The 26,344-nt window shown below is 37.4% G+C and overlaps 2 protein-coding genes across 3 annotated transcripts; both read right to left on the bottom strand.

Annotated features, from left to right (window-relative positions):
- Window positions 1-621: 621 nt before the first annotated feature.
- Window positions 622-2,180, bottom strand: LOC110669187 (1-aminocyclopropane-1-carboxylate oxidase homolog 1). The gene is made up of 3 exons (XM_021830700.2): window positions 1,522-2,180; window positions 1,120-1,441; window positions 622-1,028 (listed from the first exon to the last, which is right to left on the bottom strand). The coding sequence occupies exons 1-3, from the start codon at window positions 2,061-2,063 to the stop codon at window positions 771-773; spliced, it is 1,122 nt and encodes a 373-aa protein (XP_021686392.2). The 5' UTR covers window positions 2,064-2,180; the 3' UTR covers window positions 622-770.
- A 17,797-nt stretch (window positions 2,181-19,977) lies between these two features.
- Window positions 19,978-21,768, bottom strand: LOC110669189 (two-pore potassium channel 1). Of its 2 annotated transcripts, none has more exons than XM_021830703.2 (3): window positions 21,623-21,768; window positions 20,449-21,355; window positions 19,978-20,301 (listed from the first exon to the last, which is right to left on the bottom strand). In XM_021830703.2, exons 2-3 carry the CDS (start codon window positions 21,336-21,338, stop codon window positions 20,139-20,141), a joined length of 1,053 nt encoding a protein of 350 aa, XP_021686395.2. In that variant the 5' UTR covers window positions 21,339-21,355; window positions 21,623-21,768; the 3' UTR covers window positions 19,978-20,138. The 2 variants fall into 2 exon arrangements, with proteins under 2 accessions (XP_021686395.2, XP_021686396.2); XM_021830704.2 differs by having other exon boundaries at window positions 21,561-21,705.
- Window positions 21,769-26,344: the final 4,576 nt, after the last annotated feature.

Genomic DNA, 26,344 nt, shown 5'->3' on the forward strand with positions numbered 1-26,344 from the left:
CATTCAGATTAAAGAACAATATGTCCTCATCGTGCTCACCAAAATTCAGCTCAATCAAATCATAAAAGACCTTTCGACTGCTAAAAATAATGAAACTGGTCCGTACTAAAAATCAATGAAAAATAGCAGCCTTTCAAGTAAAAAAAAAAAAGTAGAAGCAGAACTTCAAACAAGATCTCCACCATTCACAATGAAGAACCAGATGTGAAGATGCTGCAGACCAAATTTGAGCTTAATCCAACGGCAAACAAGCTCCCAAAACTCAGAAATATGAACTGTCTTCCTTGAAAAATTTTGCAGAAAACTCTGACCCAAGCCCAAAAAGTTTGACCCGTTCTGATTCTAAACCAACCTATGGTTCGGGTCTAGGTTCAGGGCAAGCTGGGTAGTAGTGACCCAGAAAGAGTAGTGACCCAGAAAGAGTAGTCCCTCCGCGTAAACGATATCTTTTAGGTAGCTGGGATTAAGCCCCTCTCACAGCAATTCAATGCAGCCATTCACATTTTATTTTGATTCTTATATTTTCACCAAGATTTGATTGGTGCATCATGCAGATCAAAATTATCTCTCCTTTCGATATTATTTTTTTAGTCATTAAGATAATTCGCACATATAAACAAATTAAAACATAAATATGGGCATGTTTATTATGCAAATTATTTGCAAAACATATCAATTATCATCTATTACCGCAACCAAGGCTTCACAAAATTTGGAGTCTTCGTTCGAAGTTCCTAAAATTCTTAGAAGCCTAACGCCCTAATAAAGTTTTAGAGCTTGAAATGTACAAGTGGAGATGTGCCATCAAGACCTTTGGAGAAGTAGATTCTCATGTAGTCCTTTACATCTGTTTCTCTGTAAATTGGAGGATTTTCTTCTGACAACAATTCCTTAATTGGTCCATAAATTTCTGAGCTACTTCCTGTCTGAATTTGTGGCCTATAGAAACATGCCACTGAAATTCTTGGCCCAACTTTCTTTGCTAGCACTCTGTGATTAACACTAATAAACTTGTCATTGGAGATGAGCTGCACAAGACAAAGGCATGACAAATCTTTAAAATCATTTATCTTTTCCATTTCTGTCATCACCCTTAATGCCAAACAGAATTTTATTTACCTGAAGAAGATCTCCGATATTTACTACTAGAGATCCGTGCAAGGGAGACACATCCACCCATTGATCCTGATGAAGAACTTGGAGACCTTCTATTTGGTCTTGCACAAGTATGGTGATAAAGTTACCATCTGTATGTTGGGTAGTGCCCATGGTTAACTCTGGCTCAGGACATGGTGGATAATAGTGACCTAAAAATAAGAGGCCCTTGGCACAACCCATGTCCTTGAGGTGATAGGGATTAAGCCCGAGAGCCTGTGATAGCAACTGAAATAGGGTATTTCCCAATTTCATTACTTGGTTTGTGTATTCAATCACTATGTCTCTGCAATTCCACTTAATGATCAAGTACATAAGCGACATCAAATAAACTATATATGGTAGTAAATTAAATATTCACCATACCTGCACACATCAGGCAATTCTTGAGGGCTGGGAGGATCAGGAGCCATGAAAGTAACAAATGAATCCCTCCAATTGGTCGCACCTGCTTGATACAGATCAAAATTTGACATGTAAAGCACCTTTTTTGAGAAATCGCGTGTATAGAATTCTTTCTTAGCTTCAGTGCCTTGCTCGTGAAATCTCCGGACTCCATCGAGTGTCTCATCCAAGATATTATTAGGAACTCCATGATTGATCAGCCGAAAGAAACCCCACTTTTCGCATGCGCTTCGAACTTTGTCGATGATCTTTGCGTCTAAACTTGAATCTTCAAGGTTACCTTTAAGGTCTATGACAGGAATATCGAGCTGATCAGATCTACTTGTTGAGTTGTGATTGCAGATAAACTGTTGGCTGTTGAATATACGAGGAATCTTTGTTAACCCAGCATCTACAAGTCCTTTCACACCGGCTTTTGTATCATCAAAGGCTTTTAACTCGCTTTTCCTATCATAATTGGAGTCCATTTCCATTTGATTTTCGCTTGAGTTTGTGACCACCATTTGAGTGTTAACTGCATCAACATTCGCTTAAGAAGAAATGAGAGAGAAACATACTTAGCCTTTGTTAGACAAGTGGTTAGCAACCGCCAACCAGTCACTTCTTGTTCTTGTCTCTGCTGCCATTGGAAGATATTAATATGTGCCTTCTTTTTTTTTTTTTTTAAATAAATATAAGGCTTCTTTGTTCTTATCCCTGTCCCAAGGGTTTTTGCGGTCGCCTGGACGAGTACTCACCGAAGTGAGAAAAGTGAGGAGTTGCCACTTTAATTTTGAGGGAAATTAAAAAAAACCATTTGTAAAAATAAGAAAACCACTTTGAAAACAGAAATTTTAGGTTCGGGGTCCGGATAAGGGTGGGGAAGGTGTTAGGCACCCCACCTCATCCCTCAAAGAGGGTAAGCAGATTTAATGTTATGCTCTTCATAAATAAAAATAAATAATTAGAGGGTTGGAATAGTGATGGTGTTAATCTTTTGTGCGAATCAAAGGAATATTTGATATTTCACTTATTTTGGGTTACCCAAGAACACGAGTTTATGAGATGGCCCTTCAGTGAATAGGTGTTGTGTAATGGGTCTTTGTTGGGGTTAATTCGGATATTGAGGTTGTGATTTTTTAATTTGGATTAATGCTAAAAGAAGTAAGGTAAGAACTCTCTCCCGATCTCTCGATGTATTAATTTAAGCGGGAGATGTCGGATAAGAACTCTCATCCGATCTCAACGCATTTTATTAAGATTTTAGCAGAGAATTCGGGTAAGAACTCTTCCCTGATCTCTTAGTGTATTAAGTTCAGAAGTTAAGTGAGAGATTTCAGATAAGAACTCTCATATGATCTCTACGTATTTTATTAAGATTTTGGCCGAGAATTCGGGTAAGAACTCTCCCCCGATCTCGTAGTGTATTTTACTTAAAATTTTAAGCAGGAGATTTCGGATAAGAGCTCTCCTCCGATCTCTGCATATTTTATTAAAATTTTAGCTGAGAATTCGGGTAAGAACTCTCCCCCGAACTCTTAATATATTCATTAGGATGGAGTTTTGTAAGAACTTGGAACTAAGGATTTTGGTAAAGGGTCCTTCATGACCCCTTTTGTGGGAACGAGATACCGAAGGCACAAGAGACCCATGTACAATTTTTCTAAACCTACAAGACCTTATAACTAGATAGTGGACAGAAAACCGAACTCCTTGCCGATCTTCCGCATGGTCGCTTTATCCGAACTCTTTGGTCCGATCTCTTTTAGTTGCTCGCTCGGGATCCAAGCTTATTTTGATTCCCGGTCTATTATATCATCGCTTGGGCTCGTTCCGTGGCCCGACCTCTTGACTTATTCATTTAACATAATTCTGTTCCCAATCCTATTCAGCCCTTTTGCTATACCTATTTTCCTTTATCATTTTTTATTTATTCAGTCCCAAAAACTCTTGTTAAGATATTCTCACCTATGCTCTTCATCGTATTTATGAGCCGCTAAGGACTCGAACATCTACCCTTGACGAAAATGAAACTAAATGAAGATAAATGGAATTTACGAATGAAATAAAAGAAAACGCTGGAAATAACTATTGGCCTAGGTAATCTATCTTGAGATGTAGTACGACTGGATATGAAAGAAATTTTAAAAGAAAGCTAGAGAAAACAAAACAAGGATATTTGACAAAATAACAGTTTTGATGCTTACTGGTAGGAAGTTGAGGAGACAAACGAGTTAACTCCGGTATCCACAAGTCCTGCAGAGGTGAAAGTTGACAGTAGAAGGATTCGAACTTGCCCGACGTAATGAGAATGGGGTCGGAACGAAGTTGAGTTCGGAGAGTAATATACTGATGCTAGAGCGGTGAGAATGAAACTGAACGAAAATGGTTTTACAGAGTAATGAACAGGCACTGAAAATGAAAATTTTAGGGTTCAGAGCTTCTTTGATGAAGATACTTAAGAAAACTAGTTTCTAAAGTTTCTCAACGCTACGAAAGCTCAGAATGGTAAGGTGACCATACTCTCAAATTCATGAACATCTCCCTAGTCTTGCGACATTGTCTACCAGCACGTCTATATGTGGGAGGGGAAAATCATCCTTCAAGCTTGCCTTATTGAGATCCATGTAATCAACACATACCCTGACTCTTCCATCCTTCTTCATTACCGAGACAACATTAGCTATCCACTGAGAGTATTTGACCACTTCCAGGAACCCCGCATCATATTGCTTTTTGACTTCATCCCTAACTTTGAGAAGTGTGTCGGGGTTCATTCTTCTCAACTTCTGTTTTACTGGAATTGTCCCAGGAATCAGGGGGATTTTTATGCGTTACTATCTGAGGATCCAATCCGGGCATATCATCATAGCTCCATGAGAATACATCAATGAATTCCTTGAGCAAGGTGACCATACTCTCAAATTCCCCATTATTTACGACTTTAAGTTCCCTCTTTATTTCCTCAGTCCATAGATTTATGGTGTGCGTTTCATCCCCACAAGGCACCAAGGAGGGTTTGTCTTTTTCACCCCTTTCTTCTATAGGTTCTTCTTCAGAATCACTTGAAGCAATGGCAGTTATGGGAGTTTTAAAGTTAACATAAGGAACTTCTGAGTCAATTGAATTATTAGGTGTGAATTGGTCAATGGCCCTGAAGAAATGAAAGTGGAGTATATTAAAAAAATGGCTTTCAATGGCGAAAGGAAAAGAGAATTGAACACAAAATGCGCTTATTAATTCATTAACACTTTAATCATAAGAAAAGGGTCCATTTACAGCATTACACTTGTCACCATGGACAAAATGATCAAGTGTTGATAACAAAATATACTTTACTCGAGATTAAGGACAGGAATGTCTTCTGCTTCCCAATTATCCAGCTCTTGCCCCTCAGTGATTGGCGAGATCAATGCCTCGGACAGGGAGTCAAGTTGTATGAGATCAACGGATGGTTCTTCAGTAAATTCTTCACCTTCTTTTGGATTTTGAATGATTGGCTTGGTGAAAACATCGGTGATTTTTGGGAAAACTTTCGTTTTCCCAACTCTCCGATCAAACCTTTGATCCCGGAGCATGTTCCTCATCCAGAATCTCCTATCCATGAGAGCATCTTCCTCATATCCCAAACTGAAACGGTCGATTTTCTGAATAGCCAGTATTGGTTCAACGATTCCTTGTAATGCGGTGCCTAATCCCTTGCCCTTCTCATAGCCACTTTTAAATACCACCTTCACAACCATAGTCGTAACCCCTTCATCCCTCAGGGTAGTTCCTTATAACTCCAGTGCTTGGAAAGAACTTTCCAAGGACCTTTTAGTTGTTTCCACATAAGGAACCGATTGGGGCTTGATGACTAGCATGGCTTCCTCCCCTCTTACTGTGATGATTTTGTCGCCCATGATGTACTTAATCCTCTGATGCAGAGTTGAAGGCACGGCGTTTGTCAAATGGATCTAGGGTCTCCCCAACAACATGGTGTATGCCGGCTCGATATCCATCACTTGGAAAGTGACATTGAAAGTGCATGTCCCAATCTGCAGCGGCAAATCGATGTCCCCAAATACCTCTCTCTTTGTACCGTCAAAGGCTCTTACCACCATGACACTTTAGCGTATGTTTGATGGATCGATAGGTAGTCTTATCAAGGTAGCATTAGGCAAGACATTGAGGGCAGATCCATTGTCAATCAAGACTTTGGCAACTATGCACCCTTTGCACTTGACTGTCACATGCAAAGCCTTAGTGTGCTTCAAGCCAGCCAGATCTATCTCATCTTTAGAGAAAGTGACAAAACTGGACGCATGAATTTGCCCAACTATTTTCTCAAATTGCCCCAGTGTGATATCGGGGTTTACAAAGGCCTGGTCCAGAACTTTCTGTAAGGCATAGCGATGCACATTCGAGCTTAGAATTAGTGACAGCAAGGAAATTCGAGCAGGCATCTTTCTCAGTTGCTCAATGACATCATATTCACTCTGTTTCATTATTTGTAATAGCAGTTCCTCCTCTTCTTTTTGTTCAGCAGGTTCCTCCTTCTCAACCCTTACAGCCCTTTCCTCCGTAATTTCTAGTGGCTCTCCCATTTTTACTTTCCTCTTCTTCTTTTTGGCCTCATCATTGCCGTAACATCTCCCATTCCAGGTTATAAATTCTACTTCCTAGTCTTGTGGGAGGGAGTTACAAGTTGTTTTTGGGTTTGGTTGGGGAGAAGTATCTTTGGAGGGTTCAGTGTAGGTCATTTTAAAATGTTCATGAGGAGCAAAGCATGGTTTGAGAGGAGTGATGGGTTGAGCATGGGTATGGTTAAGGGTAGGAGTTGGAATGCTGCTGGATGAGCCTTGAGTAAACACTTGGAGATTGTAATTCCTAGGTACTGCATGGGTGTTGGTGACTGGGAGTTGAGGCGAGGTTCAGATGATTGTTATTGGTGGTGTTGGTGTTAGTGTGCTGGGAGCAGAAAATATTAACCTTGGGTTGGGCGTGGAGGCATCTCTGGTGAACCTGGCTGTATTCACTTCGCCCTCCATTCTTGGCCTCCGCTGGCATCTCAAAGTTTTGAGTGACAGCATTCTTCAAACTTCCTGTCGAAATTCATCACAGTTTTGGAGCTCATGGTCAACCGCTCCTCCGTGGTAGGGGCATCCTATATCACTTTTCGACCCGGATGTCTGAGGGCATAGATATCCCTCTCTTACTGTCATAGCAAAAATCTCCTCAAAATGAGGAATTAGCTGATCTACCTCCATAATCGACCTTTCGTCCAAAGGCTCTATCATATTCATGCCATTGCCCGTATCATGATTGGGTAATGGGTTTGACGTGACATTGGGAAGAGAGCCATTTTCCTCAATTTTTAACCGCCCATTTCTGATTAGGGCCTGTACTTTGCCCCGAAGAGCTCCACAGTTGTCAGTTGAGTGCCCTAGTGCTCTGCCATGATATTCACATTAGGCATTGGCGTCATACCACCTAGGATATGGTGGCTGAATTGGGTCAAGGGGGATTGGCACTATTTGATTTATACCAAGTAGGTGTCGATATATTTCACTGAGTGGAAGGGGGAGAGGTGGATCAGGGTTCCTTTGTGGTCTCGGGTTGGTTTGGGGAGGAGGTGGTCTTGATTGATTCGATTGGGCGAGCGGTCTTGTAAACTGCTTGAGGTGGATTTTGTGGGCGAGGGTGAGGATAATTTGGGAAAGGAGGTGGAATGTTTGTTATTGTCGGGCCTTAAGTAGGAGGGTACGATCAAAAATTATTCTGAGAGAATGGAGGTTGGGTTTGTCGGGTGATGGAGTGCACATCACCTTCCTTCTTTTTGCCAAAAATGGCGGTATTCTTTGTAGAGTTCTCAGTCAACTCCTACAGTCTCCCTAACCTGAGGTTAGTTTCAATTCTTTCGCCAGCTTGAATGATATCTAAAAAGCTGTTGGAGGTGTTTCTAATCATCAGATTGAAGTACGGAACCTTCAATGTCTCAATGAACAAAGAGCAGAGTTCATTGTCAGTAACTGGAGGATATACCTCTGCTACTTTCTCTCTCCATCTCTGGGCATACTCTTTAAAGCTTTCCCTCTCTCTTTGCATCAGATTTTGGAGGTCTCTCCTTATGGGGGCAACATCGCAGTTAAACTTGTATTATTTCAGGAAAGTATCGACCAAATCTTTCCAGGAGCGTAGTTTGCTCCTATCCACTGTATGCACCATTGCAAAGCGGCCCCGGAGAGACTTTCGTGAAAGAAATGGACCAGAAGCCTGTCATCTTCAGTGAGGGAAGACATCTTGGCTATGTAAGTGGCCAGATGGATGCGAGGATCTAAATTTCCGATATACTTGTCGAAGTCTGGAACTTTGAACTTGGGTGGTACCACCACATCTGGTACTAATCTCAGTGACGATACATCTACTGAGCCATACATATTTAGACCCTCTATTGCTCTTAATCTTTCCTCCAGAGCAGATAACTTCTCATTTTCTTTTACTCTATTTTCTTCTCCTACTACATGAGCTATTACCCCAGTTGGGAAATAAGGGACCGGGTGAACTGGAGGGATTGGTATGGAAGGGTGCAATTCGGCATTTGAGACACCCGGATAATAAGGGAAAGGTAAGTCATTATTTGGGAGGGTCGGATTGACAGTGATTGTTGGATCCGGGATAGGAGGTTGAAAGGTGAAAGAGGTTGAAGCTTGATGAGAATCAACCATTGTAGGGAGTGGGGGAGGTAGTGGCAAATTTGATTCTTATGTAGGTCTATTTTGGGACATTTCCTTTATCAGTTTCATCAGTTCTAAGACTTGGTCTCTTAATTCTAAAACTTGTCCCTGTAGGTTCTGCACTTGTTCTTGGTCTTCCATTATCTTCTTTGCTCGAGACCTTGTTAAGTACACTCGTTTTGGTTAAACTGCTTGCTCAATCGAGTTTGCTTTGCTTGGAGCAATGTTGATTTCTATAGGAAAAATTGTTAAATTAGTTTGAAATTCCATTAAAGTTAAAGATCCTAACTAGGCGAAGGATATAGTGGCATATAACCTCCAAAAATGGAGTCTGCAGAAGGATAATTGTATCAACTTTATCACGGCATCGCTTGATAGTCCAACAGTGAATGACAGGATCGAATGTGTGTCTATGATACTTGTCCATATGATGCATTCATCTTTTCGTACAACCCTAGCGAGAATAGTTCCTACGGGAGTTACACTATTCATTCATATTTAGCTAAACAATGGTCTAAAGTGATTCATTAATCAAACAGTTCATGCATAGCATCCTTTACAATTGAATAGGCTTAGGGAGACTCTTTAAAATACAATGACATCTTTTAAGGTACTCATAGAGTCTTTCTTCTTGTCTGGAAGGGTTGAATGTCTCCAAGGTATACTCAGATTCCGGTAGGAGCTCTTGTTTACCTTGTGCTATCATTCTTTCTAACTGGTCAACATTTTCTCTCAGCTCTTGGTGAAGGGTTGCTTGCCTTTCTTTTTCTTTCCTTTCTTTAGCAGACTATTTCAAAATGTCATTAATAAGCTGTGCCTGCTCCTTTAGTTCAAGCTTCTTCTTTTTGCTTTCTTGTTTATACTCTTCTATATTCCAATTTCTCTTGCAATTTGCTATTCCGAACTCCTGCCTCTCTTATTGCACCTTGAAGTGAGGTTTTTTCTTTCTCCCATCGTGTTTTTTGTTCTTCAAATTCTGCCTTTTCTGTCATCGCTTCTTCCCTGAGCCTTTTTACCTCCTTTTTCAGGATTTGTTGTTGGTCTTTCAATTGCCTTATCCGTTCCTGTAGTTGCAGGTTCTCGGCGTTCAAACTCTGTAGAGAGCTGACCAACTCGCCGCTAACTTCTTCTGAAAGCACTTCTCAATGAGGCGTGCTACCCTTAGGTTCTGCTGGTTCAGAAATTAGGTATCCCTGATCTCTGCTTGCCCTCCATCTGAGGTAATCTTCTGTGGTGCTTGGCCCTTTAGGTGACCGTTCAATCATGATGACCTTTTCCCAGGACTTGCGAAATGATTTTAGTTCTTCCTCTCCGCCAAGTTCATGGTAGAAATGAGCTTGATGAAGTCTTTCAACATTGGGTGCAAACTGGGTTGAGCTGAATTGCCTCATTACCAAAACTAGGGTGTAACTCGTGTATCCAGTCAATCCGATCAAAGGTACCAAATGATTGTCCCCTGTACTAAACAAAATAGGTTGACCCATAGTCCATAACTTCCTCCAGCAGTAGTTGTGACTATTGAAGCTTAGAATCTGCTTTTGCCATTGTAGTTCATTCTTTGGACTTACTGTCAATTTAGCCATTTTTTCGATGAGCGGCTGGTCAAAATACCAGGTTAATCCCTTAGTTTCCAAAGGATAAATGTGATTGAGTATCCAAAGATGTAGCAATTGGGCACAGCCTTTGATGGTTCCCTTACCTTGTTGTCGGCAATAGGTCAGAGTCAAAAAGATCTCTGCAAGGATTGCAGGTATTGGGTTGACATTTTGCTTCTCTACTGTCCAAAAGATTTTTGTGACGCCGTGAGTTATAACTCCCAAAGGCCCGGGAAACAAGATCAGGTCGTAAATTCCCAAAGCCAGTGTCAACGATGCCTGTTCCCATTGCTTGTTTTGAATGTGCAGATCCAAATACTTCTTGATGTAGGTCTAATACCATCCATGTGTGCTTCCCTTGACGGTTTCCTTTGCCTTTGCTTCCTCTACAAAGATTCCAAGTATATGCGCGAGCCGTTTCCAAGTCTGTCTATGCTCGAGGTGTAGGTAAATTCGATTCTGCACCATATAAGGGATTTTTAGCAGCGCCTGATATTCTTATATAGTGGGAGTTGTTGATGCATGCATTTTAGATCATCATTTAGGTGTAATTTTTTGCACATAATTTACCCTTGTTCATAGCTATTATTATAGATATTAGTATATATTTAGTCAATTTTACAATTTTCACACTTCTTAGTTTAATTTTTGGAATTTATTTGTTTTGTAGGTTAAATTTGGAGAAATTTGATATATTTTGATCAGAGTAGCCATTTGGAGGAGATTAGAGTTGAATTGCATAAATTTTTAAAGTTGAGTAAAAATGGCCGAGAGCTACACAACCTGCGACACAACCAATTTAGCTTATGTCGCAGGTTGTGTCGATCGTCAGATATTCAGGCAGATTGTTACACAACCTGCGACACAACCCGCGACACAACCGATTCAGCTTATGTCGTTTTTACTGGAAATGGCTGACGTGGCATTTCCGTTACTCTGATTTTATACCTCACTTTCTCTGGAATCTTCCACCTTTTTACCCATTCTAGGGCAGACCCCTAACCCATATAAAGTCTCCTTTATCATTTTCTTTCCATAAGGAGGAAGAGAGGCATTTTTGGCAAGAAAAGAAAGAGAGAAAGAGGGAGCACGTGAAGCGTTTCTGCAGCAGCAGCAGGGGAGGCTCTTTCTGCACTTTCCAGCAGCAACTTCTGCACCATTCTTCTGGGTTTTTCTATTCCTTAACTTAGATTTCCATTATTTCTTCATTTATACATTTGGGTTTGTCTTGAAACTATGATTAGTGAGTAGTTATTTGAGATTCTAGAGATGGGTTTGTAAGTATTGATTTGTATTGTGGTTTTGAACTGATTTAGTCATTTAAATGAGGGTTGTTATATTTTGATTTATTGCTTGTGAGCTTGTTGCCTTGCTTGATGAATGGGCCCTCATTAAGTTAAGCTTTAATCCTTAATAGATGGACTGAAAAGTGAATATTTGGGATAGATAATCTTGCAATAAACTTGGTTTTCTTGGTGTTAGAGATAAGCTAAGAGAATTAAGGGGACTTTCCAAAATCAATTAGAGCATTAATTGGGTTTTTGTTAGGTTTGAAATACCGTGAAAACAGGGTTTGATTTAATGAAAACCAACTTTGAGATGCTTGAAAAAGGTTTCAAAAATTTAAGAATTGATTTCCCTCAAAATTGCAATTCACATGTGTTTGGCTAAATTGGGGATAAATCACATGCAAACAATATGGAAAATCCAATCTCTAGAATCACTTTAATTTTCATTGAATTTAGATTTAATTCCTCCAAATTTCATAAATAGAAATTTCAAATTAAATTTTGGTAATCTAGTTTAATTAATTTAGTTAATTGTTTGATTTAGTTTAAATTCCTCAAATACAAATTTTAATTTCAAATTTCATTTTTAATATCTTTAAATTTTGTCATTCTAATTAGCTTATCCTTTTATTTCCAATTTAAGCACAATTCCTTGTGGGATCGATATCATTTTTTTTAAAACTATACTACTGTGACCCGTGCACTTGCGGATTACAACATCAGTTGTATCAATATCATTGAAGGAGAACACCCCATACTTGGGATTCCAAGTTGATAGCATGGCTTTTAATGCCAGAATCTGCACTTTGACCAGTATCAAAGTTGCAATCCTCCAGTACTTTCCCTCAAACTTTGCCTTAACATGATCGGGAAGTGATTTCCAACTGCTGCATAGATCTTCAAGACATTCTAACCTCAACCTTGCTTGGGTCCAATAGAGGTAATAGGCCAATGTCTGCCCCTACGCCATCAATCTGTGGGGACTCTGAACTATGAAGTAGTTTGGACCATTTCTAGCATTCTGTTCCTGCCTTGGAACTCTTTCTGTTGACTGACTCGAGGATGCCATATTAAAGTTTCCGTTTTACCCTGTACAGACTCCAATTCACAACTCCTGTGGAGAAAATTTGTTAGCAGAATAAATTCAGGTAATTTTGAATTATACTACTGGCGTGGTAATATCTATACACCTATCAAAGTAGGAAGGTGTTTAGATCATTCTAACAGTATGATTCAAAATCACCCTTATGTTATTTAAAAAATTTAAAAATACAAATAGAGTAAGGTAAAAGCAAGTATGTCCTTTTTGTCCTAAAATAGGGAGAGTTCTGATACCGGGTAAGTACTATCTAATTGGATAGTTCTATCTTACGAGGTAGCTTGCTATGGCTTTCAGCTACTATGATAGTTTAGCTCAATGTCTAATTTTCTAAAGCCACTGGTTCCCAAATTGTCCCTGTGTAAACAGTAAAGCCCCATTCCATCACCATGATACTAATGGGAGAATTCCACAAGTATCATAGTAGATGGAACAAGTTTCAATCTGAGCAGAAGCCTTCATGGATACTAACGGGGTAAAACCTACGGGTACCGCTACATGACTCCCTCCTATTTCCTAAAAGGGTAAGAAAGCCCGGGTATAGGGCTGAAGTGTGTGAGGACATTGTGCAAGTACTCAGTGTGTGAAGGGACACATTTACCTCTTCCCTGCATGGGATTTTTTTAGGCGAAGATTGCTGTAATAAATAAGACAATCAAAGTAAGCAAAATAGTTAGAAAGAGATAACAAAAAAAATTAACATTAAGACTTTCAAATTTGTAAGTTAAACCCCCTAATTATAGTTTTAATGTACGTGAGCATAAAATTAAATATGCTTTTGGACCTCTAAACAAGGGTTGATGGGATACAGTCCCAAGTGAAGTCGCCAAGCTGTCGCAAGGGTTTTTGCAGCCGCCTGGATGAGTATTCATCGAAGTAGGAAAAGTGAGGAGTTGCCACTTTAATTTTGAGGGAAATTAAAGAAAACCATTTGTAAAAATAAGAAAACCACTTTGAAAACAGAGATTCTAGGTTCGGGGTTCAGATACGGGTGGGGAAGGTGTTAGGTACCCCACCTCGTCTCTCAATGAGGGTAAGCAGATTTAATGTTATGCTCTTCATAAATAAAAATAGATAATTAAAAGGTTGGAATAGGGATGGTGTTAATCCTTTGTGCGAATAAAAGGAATATTTGATATTTCACTTATTTTGGGTTGCCCAAGAACAGGAGTTCATGAGATGGCTCTTCAGTGAATAGGTATTGTGTAATGGGTCTTTGTTGGGGTTAATTCGGATATTGAGGTTGTGATTTTTTAGTTTGGATTAATGCTAAGAGAAGTCGGGTAAGAACTTTCTTCCGATCTCTCGATGTATTAATTTAAGCGGGAGATGTCGGATAAGAACTCTCATCCGATCTCCACGCAATTTATTAAGATTTTAGTCGAGAATTCGAGTAAGAACTCTCTTTCGATCTCTTAGTGTATTAAGTTCAGAAGTTAAGCGAGAGATTTTGGATAAGAACTCTCCTCCGATCTCCACGTATTTTATTAAGATTTTTTGTCGAGAATTCGGGTAAGAACTCTCCCCCAATCTCATAGTGTATTTTACTTAAAATTTTAAGCGGGAGATTTCGGATAAGAACTCTCCTCCGATCTTCACATATTTTATTAAAATTTTAGCCAAGAATTCGGGTAAGAACTCTCCCCCGAACTCTTAATATATTCATTAGGATGGAGTTTTGTAAGAACTTGGAACCAAGGATTTTGGTAAAGGGTCCTTCATGACCCCTTTTGTGGGAACGAGATACCGAAGACACAAGAGACCCGTGTACAATTTTTCCAAACCTACAAGACCTTATAACTAGATAGTGGACGAAAAACCGAACTCCTTACCGATCTTCCACATGATCGCTTTATCCGAACTCTTTGGTTTGATCTCTTTTAGTTGCTCGCTCGGGATCCGAGCTTATTTTGATTCCTGGTCTATTGTATCATCGCTTGGGCTCATTTCGTGGCCCGACCTCTTGACTTATTCGTTTAACGTAATTCTGTTCCCCATCCTATTAAGCCCTTTTGCTATACCTATTTTCCTTTATCATTTTTTATTTATTTAGTCCCAAAAACTCTTGTTAAGATATTCTCACCTATGCTCTTTAGCGTATTTACGAGCCGTTGAGGACTCGAACATCTACCCTTGACAAAAATGAAAACTAAATGAAGATAAATGGAATTTACGAATGAAATAAAAGAAGATGATGGAAATAACTATTAGCCTAGGTAATCTATCTTGAGATGTAGTACGACTGGATATAAAAGAGATTTTAAAAGAAAGCTGAAGAAAACAAAACGAGGATATTTGACAAAATAACAATTTTAATGCTTACCTGTAGGAAGTTGAGGAGACAAACGAGTTAACTCTAGTATCCACAAGTCCTGCAGAGGTGAAAGTTGACAGTAGAAGGATTCGAACTTGCCCAACATAATGAGAATGGGGTCGGAACGAAGTTGAGTTCGGAGAGTAATATACTGATGCTAGGGGGTGAGAATGAAACTGAACGAAAATGGTTTTACAAAGTAATGAACAGGCACTGAAAATGAAAATTTCAGGGTTCAGAGCTCCTTTAATGAAGATACTTAAGAAAATTGGTTTCTAAAGTTTCTCAACGCTACGAAAGCTCAGAATGGTAAGCAGCAATACTGAATCAAATTTCAGAGTCTTTCCACTATAATCACCACCACCTTTTTTTGTCTGTCCCCCCTACAGTTTTGCATACAGGTATTTATAGGGAATGGGTGCCCATAATGAAGGGTCAGGATCTCACCAGGGGGAGACGGAGGGCTTAGATGCAAAAGGACATAATTTAATGTCTGAGAATTAAAGAAAATTGAAATGGAGGGTCGGGATTCCGTTCAGAATATTCGTCCTTCTTCTCTTAATCCAACGGCTCAGGTCTTGCCTTACAAGATGGATCTAAAGGCTGGGAATAAAAAGCGCTGAACCTGTCATCTGCTTTTTGATCCGAGGGCTCCGAGTCCATCCTTACCATTATGATCAACGGTGGAGATTGAGATGTACAGGATTGCCTTAACTGTTTTGGCATCTAGCGGCTTGGCGGGCATTTCTGCAGATAAGGTGTGTGGTGAGGATCTGATCACGCCTGTAATGCTTTAACTAACTCGAATCTGACGATGAAAAGAGTTAATTGAAAGTTATTTAATCCTTCTACGTTTTTCGATCTCTATAGGTCGTCCCCTGTTTCTTCCGATCTCTCCATTATGACCCTCTTCTTTTCTGATCTTCCTTATTATCTGACTTGCATTGGTCAACACAATAAATTCTTCAGTTACTAATGCGTCCGCTTCGGGTTTTGTAAGCAATAAATGCCAAGGCCCTATATATATGCAGCGATAGGAAATTATCTTCACACCTCACTTTTCCTTTCTTAGTTTATTTTTAATGCTCCCCTTCCCCAATTCTAGCTTTTCCAGTGAGAATTTTAATTATGAAGGCCCTTTTGATCTTATTCTGGCTGTTTCCTTTGTTCCTTGCTTGAAAATTCATGATCCCAGCGATCGGAGAGCTATGAGAACGTCATCTAATGACAGTGAGGCAACCGGACTAATCTACCGATCAAGATCAAAAATAATGACCGTGCCGATCTCGAATCGGTCTACCGGTTCAATCGGTAGATCAATCTTGGGCAAGAGGACTGCTAATTTCAATCTTAATGTTGGTGACCGCCTCTTGAAGTTCATTTGGCTTTCGACCTCATCAAGCGTCTCGACTGTAGCTCGGTTCTGGTCGATGACATCGGCGATGACTCCGCTCAATATCATGAGAGTCATAGTCACCCTATCTGAGTTGCATATCTATCCAATACTTGTGGCTGGTTTTCTGATCAAACACATCTTTTAATTCAGCCACAAGACTAGGCTTTGACATAGGCCAGCATCCGGAGTAGGCCTAAACTAGGTAGAATGTAATGCTGATCTTTAGAGATCACCTAAATGATGTTAATCCGATCTTTAGAGATCGCCCCAATGGTGTAATCCGATCTTCTGAGATTGCCCAAATGATGTAATCCGATCTTTTGGAAATGAAATAAAACTTTTTATTTAAATGTTTTTGTTTTATTATTGCATTAGTTATTTTCTGATCTCTGATATGTGTATCCTATCTAATCCCTAAACAAATCACCATTAGCCGATCCGTGGTTTTGGAAGTTTGTTCAATCTAAAAACCTTGGCTAACCGATCTCATTTATTAGATTTTTATTATGTTTCTGGAACCTTCTTGCGATGTGTCAAGGAAGCGGCCGTTTTCGCTAACCGATGCGTCGCTTGGGACTTTGTGAGCATTTAATGCTCAGAAGGGTATAAATAGGGAAGAGGTGAGTCAGTTGTTTTCTTATATCATTTTCAAAACTTCCCTAGCAACCTCAGCATTTTCTCTCGTTTTCTCAAGTTTTTAGGCACCGATTACACTCCGGTAAGGGTTTTGATTCTTTTCTCGGTTAATTTCTTTTTGTTTTTCCGAAAATGGGTGGTGCCAAGGGTCAGAGAGCTGCTAGCCCGCCTTCCATCCATATCTCATGGACGTCGGACGAAGTTGAGGTGGTCAGGCTGAGTGGAAGACCTGAACTTTTTGCAACCTCTGTCCCAGCCCGCAGTCGGGGGACCCAATCCAAATAGGCCTCTACTTTAGGGAAAGAAAATCTTCCCGTGGATGAGTTGTCGTCGGTCCTTCAAGAAACCGATCTGCAGTCCATTAGCCAAGAGTATAACCTTCGGACCGACTCTTTCGAGCTTATCCGATGCCATGGCGATCTCCGAGCCGATCACTTCTTCGAAGAAAATGACGTGATCATGGTGTATGAGGAACAATTGAAGGTCGAACTTCGGTTTCCCTTGGACGATTTCTTTAAGGCCGTTCTGAAGCTTCATCATGTAAGCATAGCCCAAGTGCATCCGAACTCATGGAGGATCCTGGTGGCTTTTAGAGGGTTATGCCGAGCTAAAAAGCTCAAGCCTACAATAAAGGTTTTTGCTGAGTTGCATTGGCTCACTCGTCGAAAGGACGACGAGTACCGATTCTTCCAAGCCAAGCCGCACTGTGGGCTTTTTACCGACCTCTCCTCTTCGCTGAAGAATTGGAAGAACCGATTCTTTATATTGAGGAGCAAGATTTCGAATGGCTTCGAGGGTTTCCCACGCAGTTGGCAATACCTAGTCCCTTCGGTTCTAAAGAAGACCGCCCTAAATAGCGACAAGGACGCTATGGTAAAGGAATTAAAGGATCAAGCGCCCACTCACAAGTATTCTTGTTTAGATGTCGTGATGTCCGAACTGAAGTGGTGGTTAATGCAAATGATCGCCAATGAAGATTATGAACTGCAACTCTCTGACCTTGGATCCGGGATCAATATAACCTGAATATTTAGCCTCCTAATTTAGGTGATCTCACTAACTTATTTTGCGTGCAAGTATGGCTAGAGGTGAAGGCGCGAAGGAAAGCCGCAAGCGAAAGAGAGAGGTCGCTCAGAAGGTGTGGGAAATGAAGATTTCTGCAGTATCCTAGACGCCAGGGCTAAATTCGGCGAGAGTGCCGGGTTCTTCGTCTCGACCTTCGGGACAGCCGACCCTAGAAGTAGAGATTGCTCCTTCCCCTCCTCGACGTGAAGAACAGCCACCTCCACCCGTTTCTTCAAGTGCGGAGGGAGGGTCTTCCCAACCTGCCGTAAGGACCCTTTCTCGTGGCGCACAGGTCGTCATTCACTCTCTTGAGAAGAACCGATCAATTCGGGAGAATCCAGGCTTAGCCAAAGTTTTGGGTGCCACCATAGGCCTCCAGGATGATCGGAACAGGCTGACCCCTGATAGTATTGATAATCTCTTGGCTCAGACGATGAGCTTGAGCGTAGAGAGCCTGGTGAATCAACACATAATCAGAGAAAAGGCTCACCTCTCGAGGCAGGAAATTCTGAAGGTGGTCCAGGACGCTGTTTTTGCCCAATCCCAACTTTCGTCCGCTCAGGACTATATCACTGAGATTGAGGGTCGGATGAAATCTTACGAGGATAGGATAATCGAACTGGAGAGGGAACTAGAAGAAGCTCAGGCCCTCTGAACTGCCGATGTCACTCGCCTTACTGAAGAGATCAGAGTGAAAGAAGAAGAGGCCGTGATGAGGGAAGCTGGTGCTTATGTGAATGCACATGGCGATCTTCTGGCTGAGCTCGAAAGGCGTTATCCTGAGGAAGACTTCTCCTGGATGCTGGATCTTGCTCCTAGAGATGAAGAGGGGAGCGAGGAGGAGCCCGAGAGAGAGAGAGAGAATGAGAGAAATGATGATGTACCTGGAGAGCAGGCTGGGGGAGACCCTCCAGCCGAATGACTTGTAAATTTTTACTTTGAAATGAATTGAAGTCCTCTTTTTTTTTTTTTACGTTCAATTTTTTGATGAGATCAGAAAGCATCCAAATTGTCTGAGTACTTAATTGATTGAACGTTATTAAACATTAAACTTGAAAGCAACTATTAATCAGAGTGTAAGAGATCGGAAAAACATTACACGTGAACATGATATCGGACTAAGTCATGACCAAATGCCGGGCGAGACTTTAAAATATTAGAATTACAAAGGTTTGACAGTGACTTGAACTTTTAAGATCGGAACTAGTCTTAGACCAGATAGAAACCTTAATTTGATTTTAAGGAATATCCGAGGCATTCAAGCAAGAGGCCCTATCAAAACATTAACCAAATGAAGTTCTGCAATATTTGTACAGAGAGATGGGGAAACATTGGTAGACAAGATTGGATGGTCCGGAGATCTGATATTGTCTTGAACTCATCTAACAAAGGCCATGAGGTCAGAAAACAATTAACTTAAGCGTGAGATCGGTTTGTTCCAGGGATGAGCAATCGGTGAGTCCGGAAAAGCCATTTGTGATCAAATGACATCGATTGCGAGCGAATAATAAAGTCTCGATTTTAAAAGTTCCTTACTTCAGAGGTCGGCCAAAATATGATGTTTACAATCCCTATGTGGCTATGTGCATGATAATGGCTAAATGTTAATGAACACTTCATGTTTTTGTCACTAATTACATTTACGACAAATTTATACATGTGGTCACAACGCTGGTGGGCTTATAATCCCTATAATACAGTGAACAAAAAAAAAAGTTTGCAGCTAAATGTGCAGTAGTGACCAAAAATACATCTCTATAATAAGAAAAAATTATTTACATTCAATTCATCATATAAATATGTGAGTCTTAATTATTTTACATGTGAATTTATTCTATATATAATATATTTTAAATCCACAATAGATGAATTTAAATAAAAATTTTCTATCAATATTAAAGATTAATCATGTGGTAGAGGGTGAGATTTTAAATTTGACTCAAATAATGGTTAAATAAAGTTGCAATTAACATTATTCTAAAAAAATTGCAATTAAGAGGACATGCAAAACAAAAAGGAAGTTTTTTTTTTTACTACTTCTCAAATTTTACTCTACTGATATTTTACAAAAATAATAAATATTTCATGGTAACAAAGTATGTTTTTGGATAAAAATATCTGAAATTAAGGCATAAAGGGCCGTTGGTTCAACAATCTTCCAGGCCAACCCAATAAAAACCCCAACATAAAAATAATAGCGTTAATCTGAGTATTAATAAAAATCTTCTTTACGGCTTTGAGATTTGGAGTTGGAGTATGAGCGAATTATATATATATATATATATATATATATATTTAAAAACAAAAGGGCAAAATAAGCAAGGTTGCTTATAGAAAAGCACTGCAGCCCCTGATAAGGGATTGACAACACTACTCTTTATCACTTGGTGAACACAGACTGAGAAAATAGCCCTACTATGCTACATTACGCCACATAAATTTTATATAAATATTGTGCAAAGCCAATAACCACTTCTTGATGCCTCAGATCACAACTTCTTCTGAGTTGTTTTAGCACGCACTAAATCAGATACTGATAACATTCCAGTTTTACCAACGTCAAGAACTTCAAATTCTTTCATTGCAACAGAGATATCTCCTTGCCCAATCTTCCCCTTCTCTTTAAGCTTCGATATGATGAACTCAGCAGACCTGTCAAGAAGAAAACAGAGAATCAGTGATAGAGCTGGCCATCTATATATTTGATAATATAAGAAGCAAATGAACATGAATCAAGAACAAAAAAGATATCTCAAGGAAGCCACAATTTGCAGCGCAACAGCAGAAAAATTAACATACACTCTGTCATTGTCAATTTTGTCAGTCTCCAGATCAAGATTGGTCATCCTCCAGGTAAGAATCCAATTAACCAGTGCCTTTTGTCTGCTTTCAGTGAATAGCTCGGCAACGTAGAGATAAAACTGGCCCATACCAAGAGTACTGCTCAGTATCCAAAATATACCAAAAGCACGCCCACCTGCAGTTGAGAAGCTCTTATCTCCAAAGCCTAGGGTCGAGACAGTTGAACAGACACAAAATAAGGCATCAATGATGTTCAAATCCTCAACTGCAAATAAGAATATGGTTCCAATCATCATAAGCACTGAAAGAACGGCCATGGCCATAAGGCACTTGAACATCGGTTTGTTGAATTCTGTCTCCTCTTTGATTTTAGATGGATCATTTTTTTTATGCTTATTTAGAGCTTTCTCCAGCATCATTTCCTGCTTCTCTGCCAAGTAATCTGCAACTTTGTTCATTATTAATCCCACAACTGCCATCCCTGTGAAGACAAAAACACAGACAAGTATCTTTACAAGGGTAGTATCAGGCGTTAGGTCTCCATATCCAACAGTGGTCATTGTCACAACACAGAAATATAAGGCATCAAGAATTGGACTTGTTTTCTTCCCCTTGAGGTCATCCACGACAAAGTAAAAGCATAAGGTGCCAACACCCAAATAGACCGCCAAGAACACAGCCACTTCCGTGAAACTGGTGTGCAGTTTCCCAAAAATGGATTCAGCACTTGGAAGTTTGCCGCCAAATTCTGAAGAAACAAACTTTGCCAGAGGATCACTTTTAAAATTGAGAAATTTTCTTCTGTTAGGAGCACGTGCATTATTTGTTTGAAGTTTAGGATTCACTAATCCAGACATCAAGGGCTGTTTTGCACCATTCGACGCCATTAAGAGTCTTTGGAGACCTGCAAATGACTGAAAATGATGAATTCTGCAATTGATCATTTACTTTTATGCATAGCAGCTTTAAATTTCGGCAACGAGAAAATAACAAAAAGAAAAGAATCGACCTCATGATTACACCATAATAAATGATTTAAGCAAAGATCAATTTACACCAAAAGTAAATGACTTAAAGAGATATCAAAGTTGCAACATGAAAAGAAGAACCTGGTTTGTGTCAGTTTAGGAGCTAAGTTTAGAACTCTCACTAACAGGCTCGATACACCTACCTCCACTGCGATTGACCTTCCTGAAACTGCTCAGCAAGAGTTACTGGTGGAAGCAGGTTCACATTGCATTTAAAGTACTCTTCAGCTGGGAAATTTCCCAGCAAATTCCTGCCTATACCTTCTAAATGTCATGTCACTATAAACCCTGTTGGCAAAATTGTCCTCTGCAGCTTAGCTTCGTCTCTGAAATTAAATGGATTGTTGTTCATTCTGTTTCTGGCAGGAGACGAGCAATTGGGAAGGCATTGTGAAGACGTGACTGGGAAGTTTCCTACTCCAATCCAAATTACGAAGGAAAATCAGATCTTTTGGATGATACGTACTTGGTTAATACTGTTTATGTCCAATTCCGAGTAAATTACAAAATTAAAGAGGTGAAAAGTACATGTAATCTTTTTAAGCTACATTTCAAGCAAGGAGAAGGAAAAAAAAAAATTAATGATGAGTGTAGAGTTAAGATATCCGCGAAAAGCAATCTACCAAATCAATTAATATTTTTAATATTTGAATTGGATTAAAATTTATTATAAATTATTTCAAATTATTTCAAATTTATTATAATTACTAATATGATATTAAATCTATTTAACTTTTTATATTTTTAAATAATAATTTATATAAAATATAAATATTAAAAAATTTAATAATTTTATGAAATATTTAAATTTTATTTATTTAAAATATAGTATATAAAAATTTATAATTATTATTAGAAAAAACTACTTTTATATAAACTCAACTCAACTTAACTAAACTTTTATCCCAAAAATTTAGAGTCGGCTATATGGATTCTCTTTCTTCACTCTAAACGATTTTAGGTTAAATCCTCAGAAATGTGTAATACTTCTAGGTCATGTTGTACTACTCTCCTCCAAGTCAGTTTAGATCTACCTCTTCTTTTGTTTCTATCATCTAACCTAATGTGGTCTACTTGTCTAACTGGAGCCTCTGTATGTTTACACTTCATATGACCAAACCACCTCAATCTCTCTTCTCTCAACTTATCCTCAATTAGCACCACTCCCAACTTTTATCTAATACTCTCATTACGGACTTTATATAGTCTAATATAGCCACTCATCTACCTTAACATTTACATTTTCTCAACTTTTATCTTAGACATATAGGACTCCTTCAGTGCTCAAGACTCACTTTCATAAAACATGAGCGATTGTATAGCTGTTCGGTAAAATTTTTATTTCAACTTATTAGGAATCTTACAATCAAGTAAAACTCTTGTGGCAAGTTTCCACTTCAACCATCCGGCTTTAATCTTATGACTAACATCCTCCTCACATCCCCCATCTACTTGAAGAATTGAGACAAGATATTTAAAGTGATTACTTTGGGATAGTACTACTCCATCCAAACTAACTTCTTCCCTATCACCAGTTCGGCTTTCACTGAAATTGCAATGCATGTATTTTGTCTTTATTCTACTTAATTTAAAGCCCTTTGACTCTAAAGTACTTTTCTAATGCTCTAGCTTTCTACTGACCCCTTCTTGCATTTCATCAACTATATCATCCACAAGCATCATGTACCAAGAGATACTCTATTGTATATGTTTCGTCAATTCATCTAATACTAATGTAAAAAGGTAAGTACTTATAGCTGAACCTTGGTGTAATCCATGTGTCCCCTCCCACTGTGCGCACAATAGTAGTTGCTCCTTCATACATATCTTTCAACACTTGTATGTACCTAATAGATACCCTTTTTTGTTCTAACACTCTTCATAAGACATCTCTTGGAACACTATCATAAACCTTCTCCAAATCGATAAAAATCATGTGCAGATTTTTCTTCACATCTCTATATTTCTTTATCAAGCTTCTAATGAGAAAGATTGCTTCCATAGTTGAACGATCAGACATGAAGCTAAATTGATTGAGAGAGATAAAAGTGTCATGACGTAGTCGATGCTCCACAACTCTCTCCCACAACTTCATAGTATGGCTCGTGAGTTTAATTCCCCTACAGTTTGAGCAACTCTGTATGTTTTCCTTATTTTTAAAAATAGGTACTAAAATACTCCTCCTCCATTCATCAGGCATTTTCTTTGAGTTTAGAATCTTATTAAATAATTTAGTTAACTATGCCACTCCCATATTGTAACGATCGGGCTTCCACCACTAGAGGAATTGTCCGCTTTGGCCTTAAGCCTCACGGTTTTGTCCCATAGGTGGAATGGAGAACTTTCCAGGAGGTCACCCATCCTAGGATTTCTCTCAAGCGAGCACGCTTAACCCTGGAGTTCTTCCAACTCTCCAGGCCATTCCACCAAAAGGCGCCTCTAGTGATTAGTTCTCCCATTTTATATATCATTACTTTTTGAACCCAAGACCATCTCTGTGCTTTGCAGATGTGGGATTTGCCTAAGGGACCTTTCTCCCCCCCTTTCGGAACTCAGAGTCCTCTCTGAGGTTTGCCCCACCATCGCCCAAGAGGACACGCGAGTAGCTCTGATACATATCTCCTAAACACTTTCACACTTCAATTGGTATTCCATCGGGTCCACAGGCTTTACTCACTTTCATTCTCTTAAGTGATTACTTTACTTCTAAAGATCTAATCCTTCTAGTATAATTCACATTTTTTTCTATTGTTTTGTAGTCTATATTCACGCTATTACCATTTTGACTATTATTAAAGAGATAATCAAAATAATTTCTCCATCTTTCTTTAATATCCTCATATTTCACTAACATTTTTCCCTTCTTTATCCTTAATGCACCTAACTTGATTGGATAAAGAAGGAAAAATGTTGATGAAAGATGAGGACATTAAAGAAATCTTGTCTTAAATTTAATCATATATTATTTGAATCCATCTTAATAAAATTTTTTATAAATAGATACCTGAAAATATCTAATCTATTATCATAGCTTTTGATGACAAAGGATGTGCAGAATCCAATCTTTAGCTAGCTGGGAGAGAGTATCTGTAATTGATACTAATTGGCAAGTATACAAAATACTAATACAATTAAGAGTAAAGTATCATTTTTACGAGAATTGTCTTTAATTATCAAAATCTGTGTTAATTTTATTAATATCTAGACTATCAAATTGAATTAAACTTAAGAAATTAATATTAAGCTAAAAATAAAATTAACTAAAATTAGAAATTAACTAATAAAAATAATGAAAACTTTGTGTTTAAATTCAAATAAAAATGGCTAGGATATTAACTTCGCTTGACCCAATAATCAATCTCAATCAATTTTATTTAATAATCAATTTTAAATACTCTTACAATGGTAAATAATAAAAAACATTTAATAATCCCTTCCAGACATCATCAAACCTTCTAAATAGATAATTACTCAATTAATTAGAGCACTAAGAGAAAAAATTATTTTAACAAAATCCCATAGACCCAATTTTAATTTTCACTCTTAATTGAAATCTATGATAGTTGTTTATCACATGTTTTCCAAACATGGATTATAAATCTAGCATCATTCAAGTACTTGGTTAAGATATTTAAAAGCACTAAACTCAAAAATAACAACTATTAGCAAAGTAAAGAAAATTAGATCAAAATGTAGAGATTAATTCAAGTCAAGCTACATCAAATCCCCAGCTAAAAAAAATCTAGCCACTCATCGTGTCAGAAACCAAAACAACATTAACAAAATTGTATTTAGACATAGCAATAAAAATAATATTATAATAATTTTATTATAAAAAAATTATTTTTTTAATTTAAAATCAAATTATAAAAATTAAAATATAAAAATTTATTAAAATAAAATAATTAAAAAATTGAAAGAATAATTAAAATAAAATAATTAAATAAAAATTAAAGCACAAAATAAAATAATTAAAAAATTAAAATGAAAGCTAGTTTCATTTTATATTTTAATTTTTTATTTAATTAAAATTTAATTTAATTTTAAATTAAAAAATAGTTTTTTATAATAAAAATATTATAATTTATAATATTTTTATTAAAATAATATTTATATTTTATTTAAAATATAAAATAAAATAATTAAAAAATTAAAATTAAGACTGAGCAGCTTCCATTTTTTTAATTTTTTAATTATTTTATTTTAATAAATTTTTATATTTTAATTTTTATTTATTTTTATTTAAATTGATTTTAAGTTAAAAAATAATTTTTTTAATAAAAATATTATAATATATAATATTAATTATTATAATATTTTTATTAAAATAATATTTATATTATTTAAAATATAAAATAAAATAAAAAAATTAAAACTAAGACTATAAATAGCGTCTCATTTTTATTTTAATTTTTTAATTATTTTATTTTAATAAATTTTTATATTTTAATTTTTATTTATTTTTATTTAATTAAATTTTAAGTCAAAAAATAATTTTTTAATAAAAATATTATAATATATAATATTAATTATTATAATATTTTTATTAAAATATAAGTAACGTCTGATTTTCTTATTATTTTAATAAAAATATTATAATAATTAATATTATAAATTATAATATTTTTATCATAAAAAATTATTTTTTAATTAAAAATTAAATTTTAATTAAATAAAAAAATATATTATAAAATAAAAGCTGGACGTTAATTTTAAATTAAAAAATAATTTCTTGTAATAAAAATATTATAATATATAATATTAATTATTATAAAAATAATTTTTATAATAAAAATATTATAGTTTACAATATTAATTATTATTATATTTTTATTAAAATAATATTTATATTTTATTTAAAATAT

Source organism: Hevea brasiliensis, chromosome 15, assembly GCF_030052815.1.
Source record: "Hevea brasiliensis isolate MT/VB/25A 57/8 chromosome 15, ASM3005281v1, whole genome shotgun sequence".
Classification (NCBI taxonomy): domain Eukaryota; kingdom Viridiplantae; phylum Streptophyta; class Magnoliopsida; order Malpighiales; family Euphorbiaceae; genus Hevea; species Hevea brasiliensis.

What these genes read in the sequence shown, in the direction of transcription:
- LOC110669187 (XM_021830700.2), bottom strand. Translation starts at nt 2,063, where the DNA reads ATGGTGGTCACAAACTCAAGCGAAAATCAAATGGAAATGGACTCCAAT. An exon ending in GAATTGCCTGATGTGTGCAG is followed by an intron (nt 1,442 to 1,521) that starts GTATGGTGAATA and finishes GTGGAATTGCAG; the next exon opens with AGACATAGTGATTGAATACA. An exon ending in ATATCGGAGATCTTCTTCAG is followed by an intron (nt 1,029 to 1,119) that starts GTAAATAAAATT and finishes TGTCTTGTGCAG; the next exon opens with CTCATCTCCAATGACAAGTT.
- LOC110669189 (XM_021830703.2), bottom strand. Translation starts at nt 21,338, where the DNA reads ATGGCGTCGAATGGTGCAAAACAGCCCTTGATGTCTGGATTAGTGAAT. An exon ending in AAAATTGACAATGACAGAGT is followed by an intron (nt 20,302 to 20,448) that starts GTATGTTAATTT and finishes TCTTCTTGACAG; the next exon opens with GTCTGCTGAGTTCATCATAT.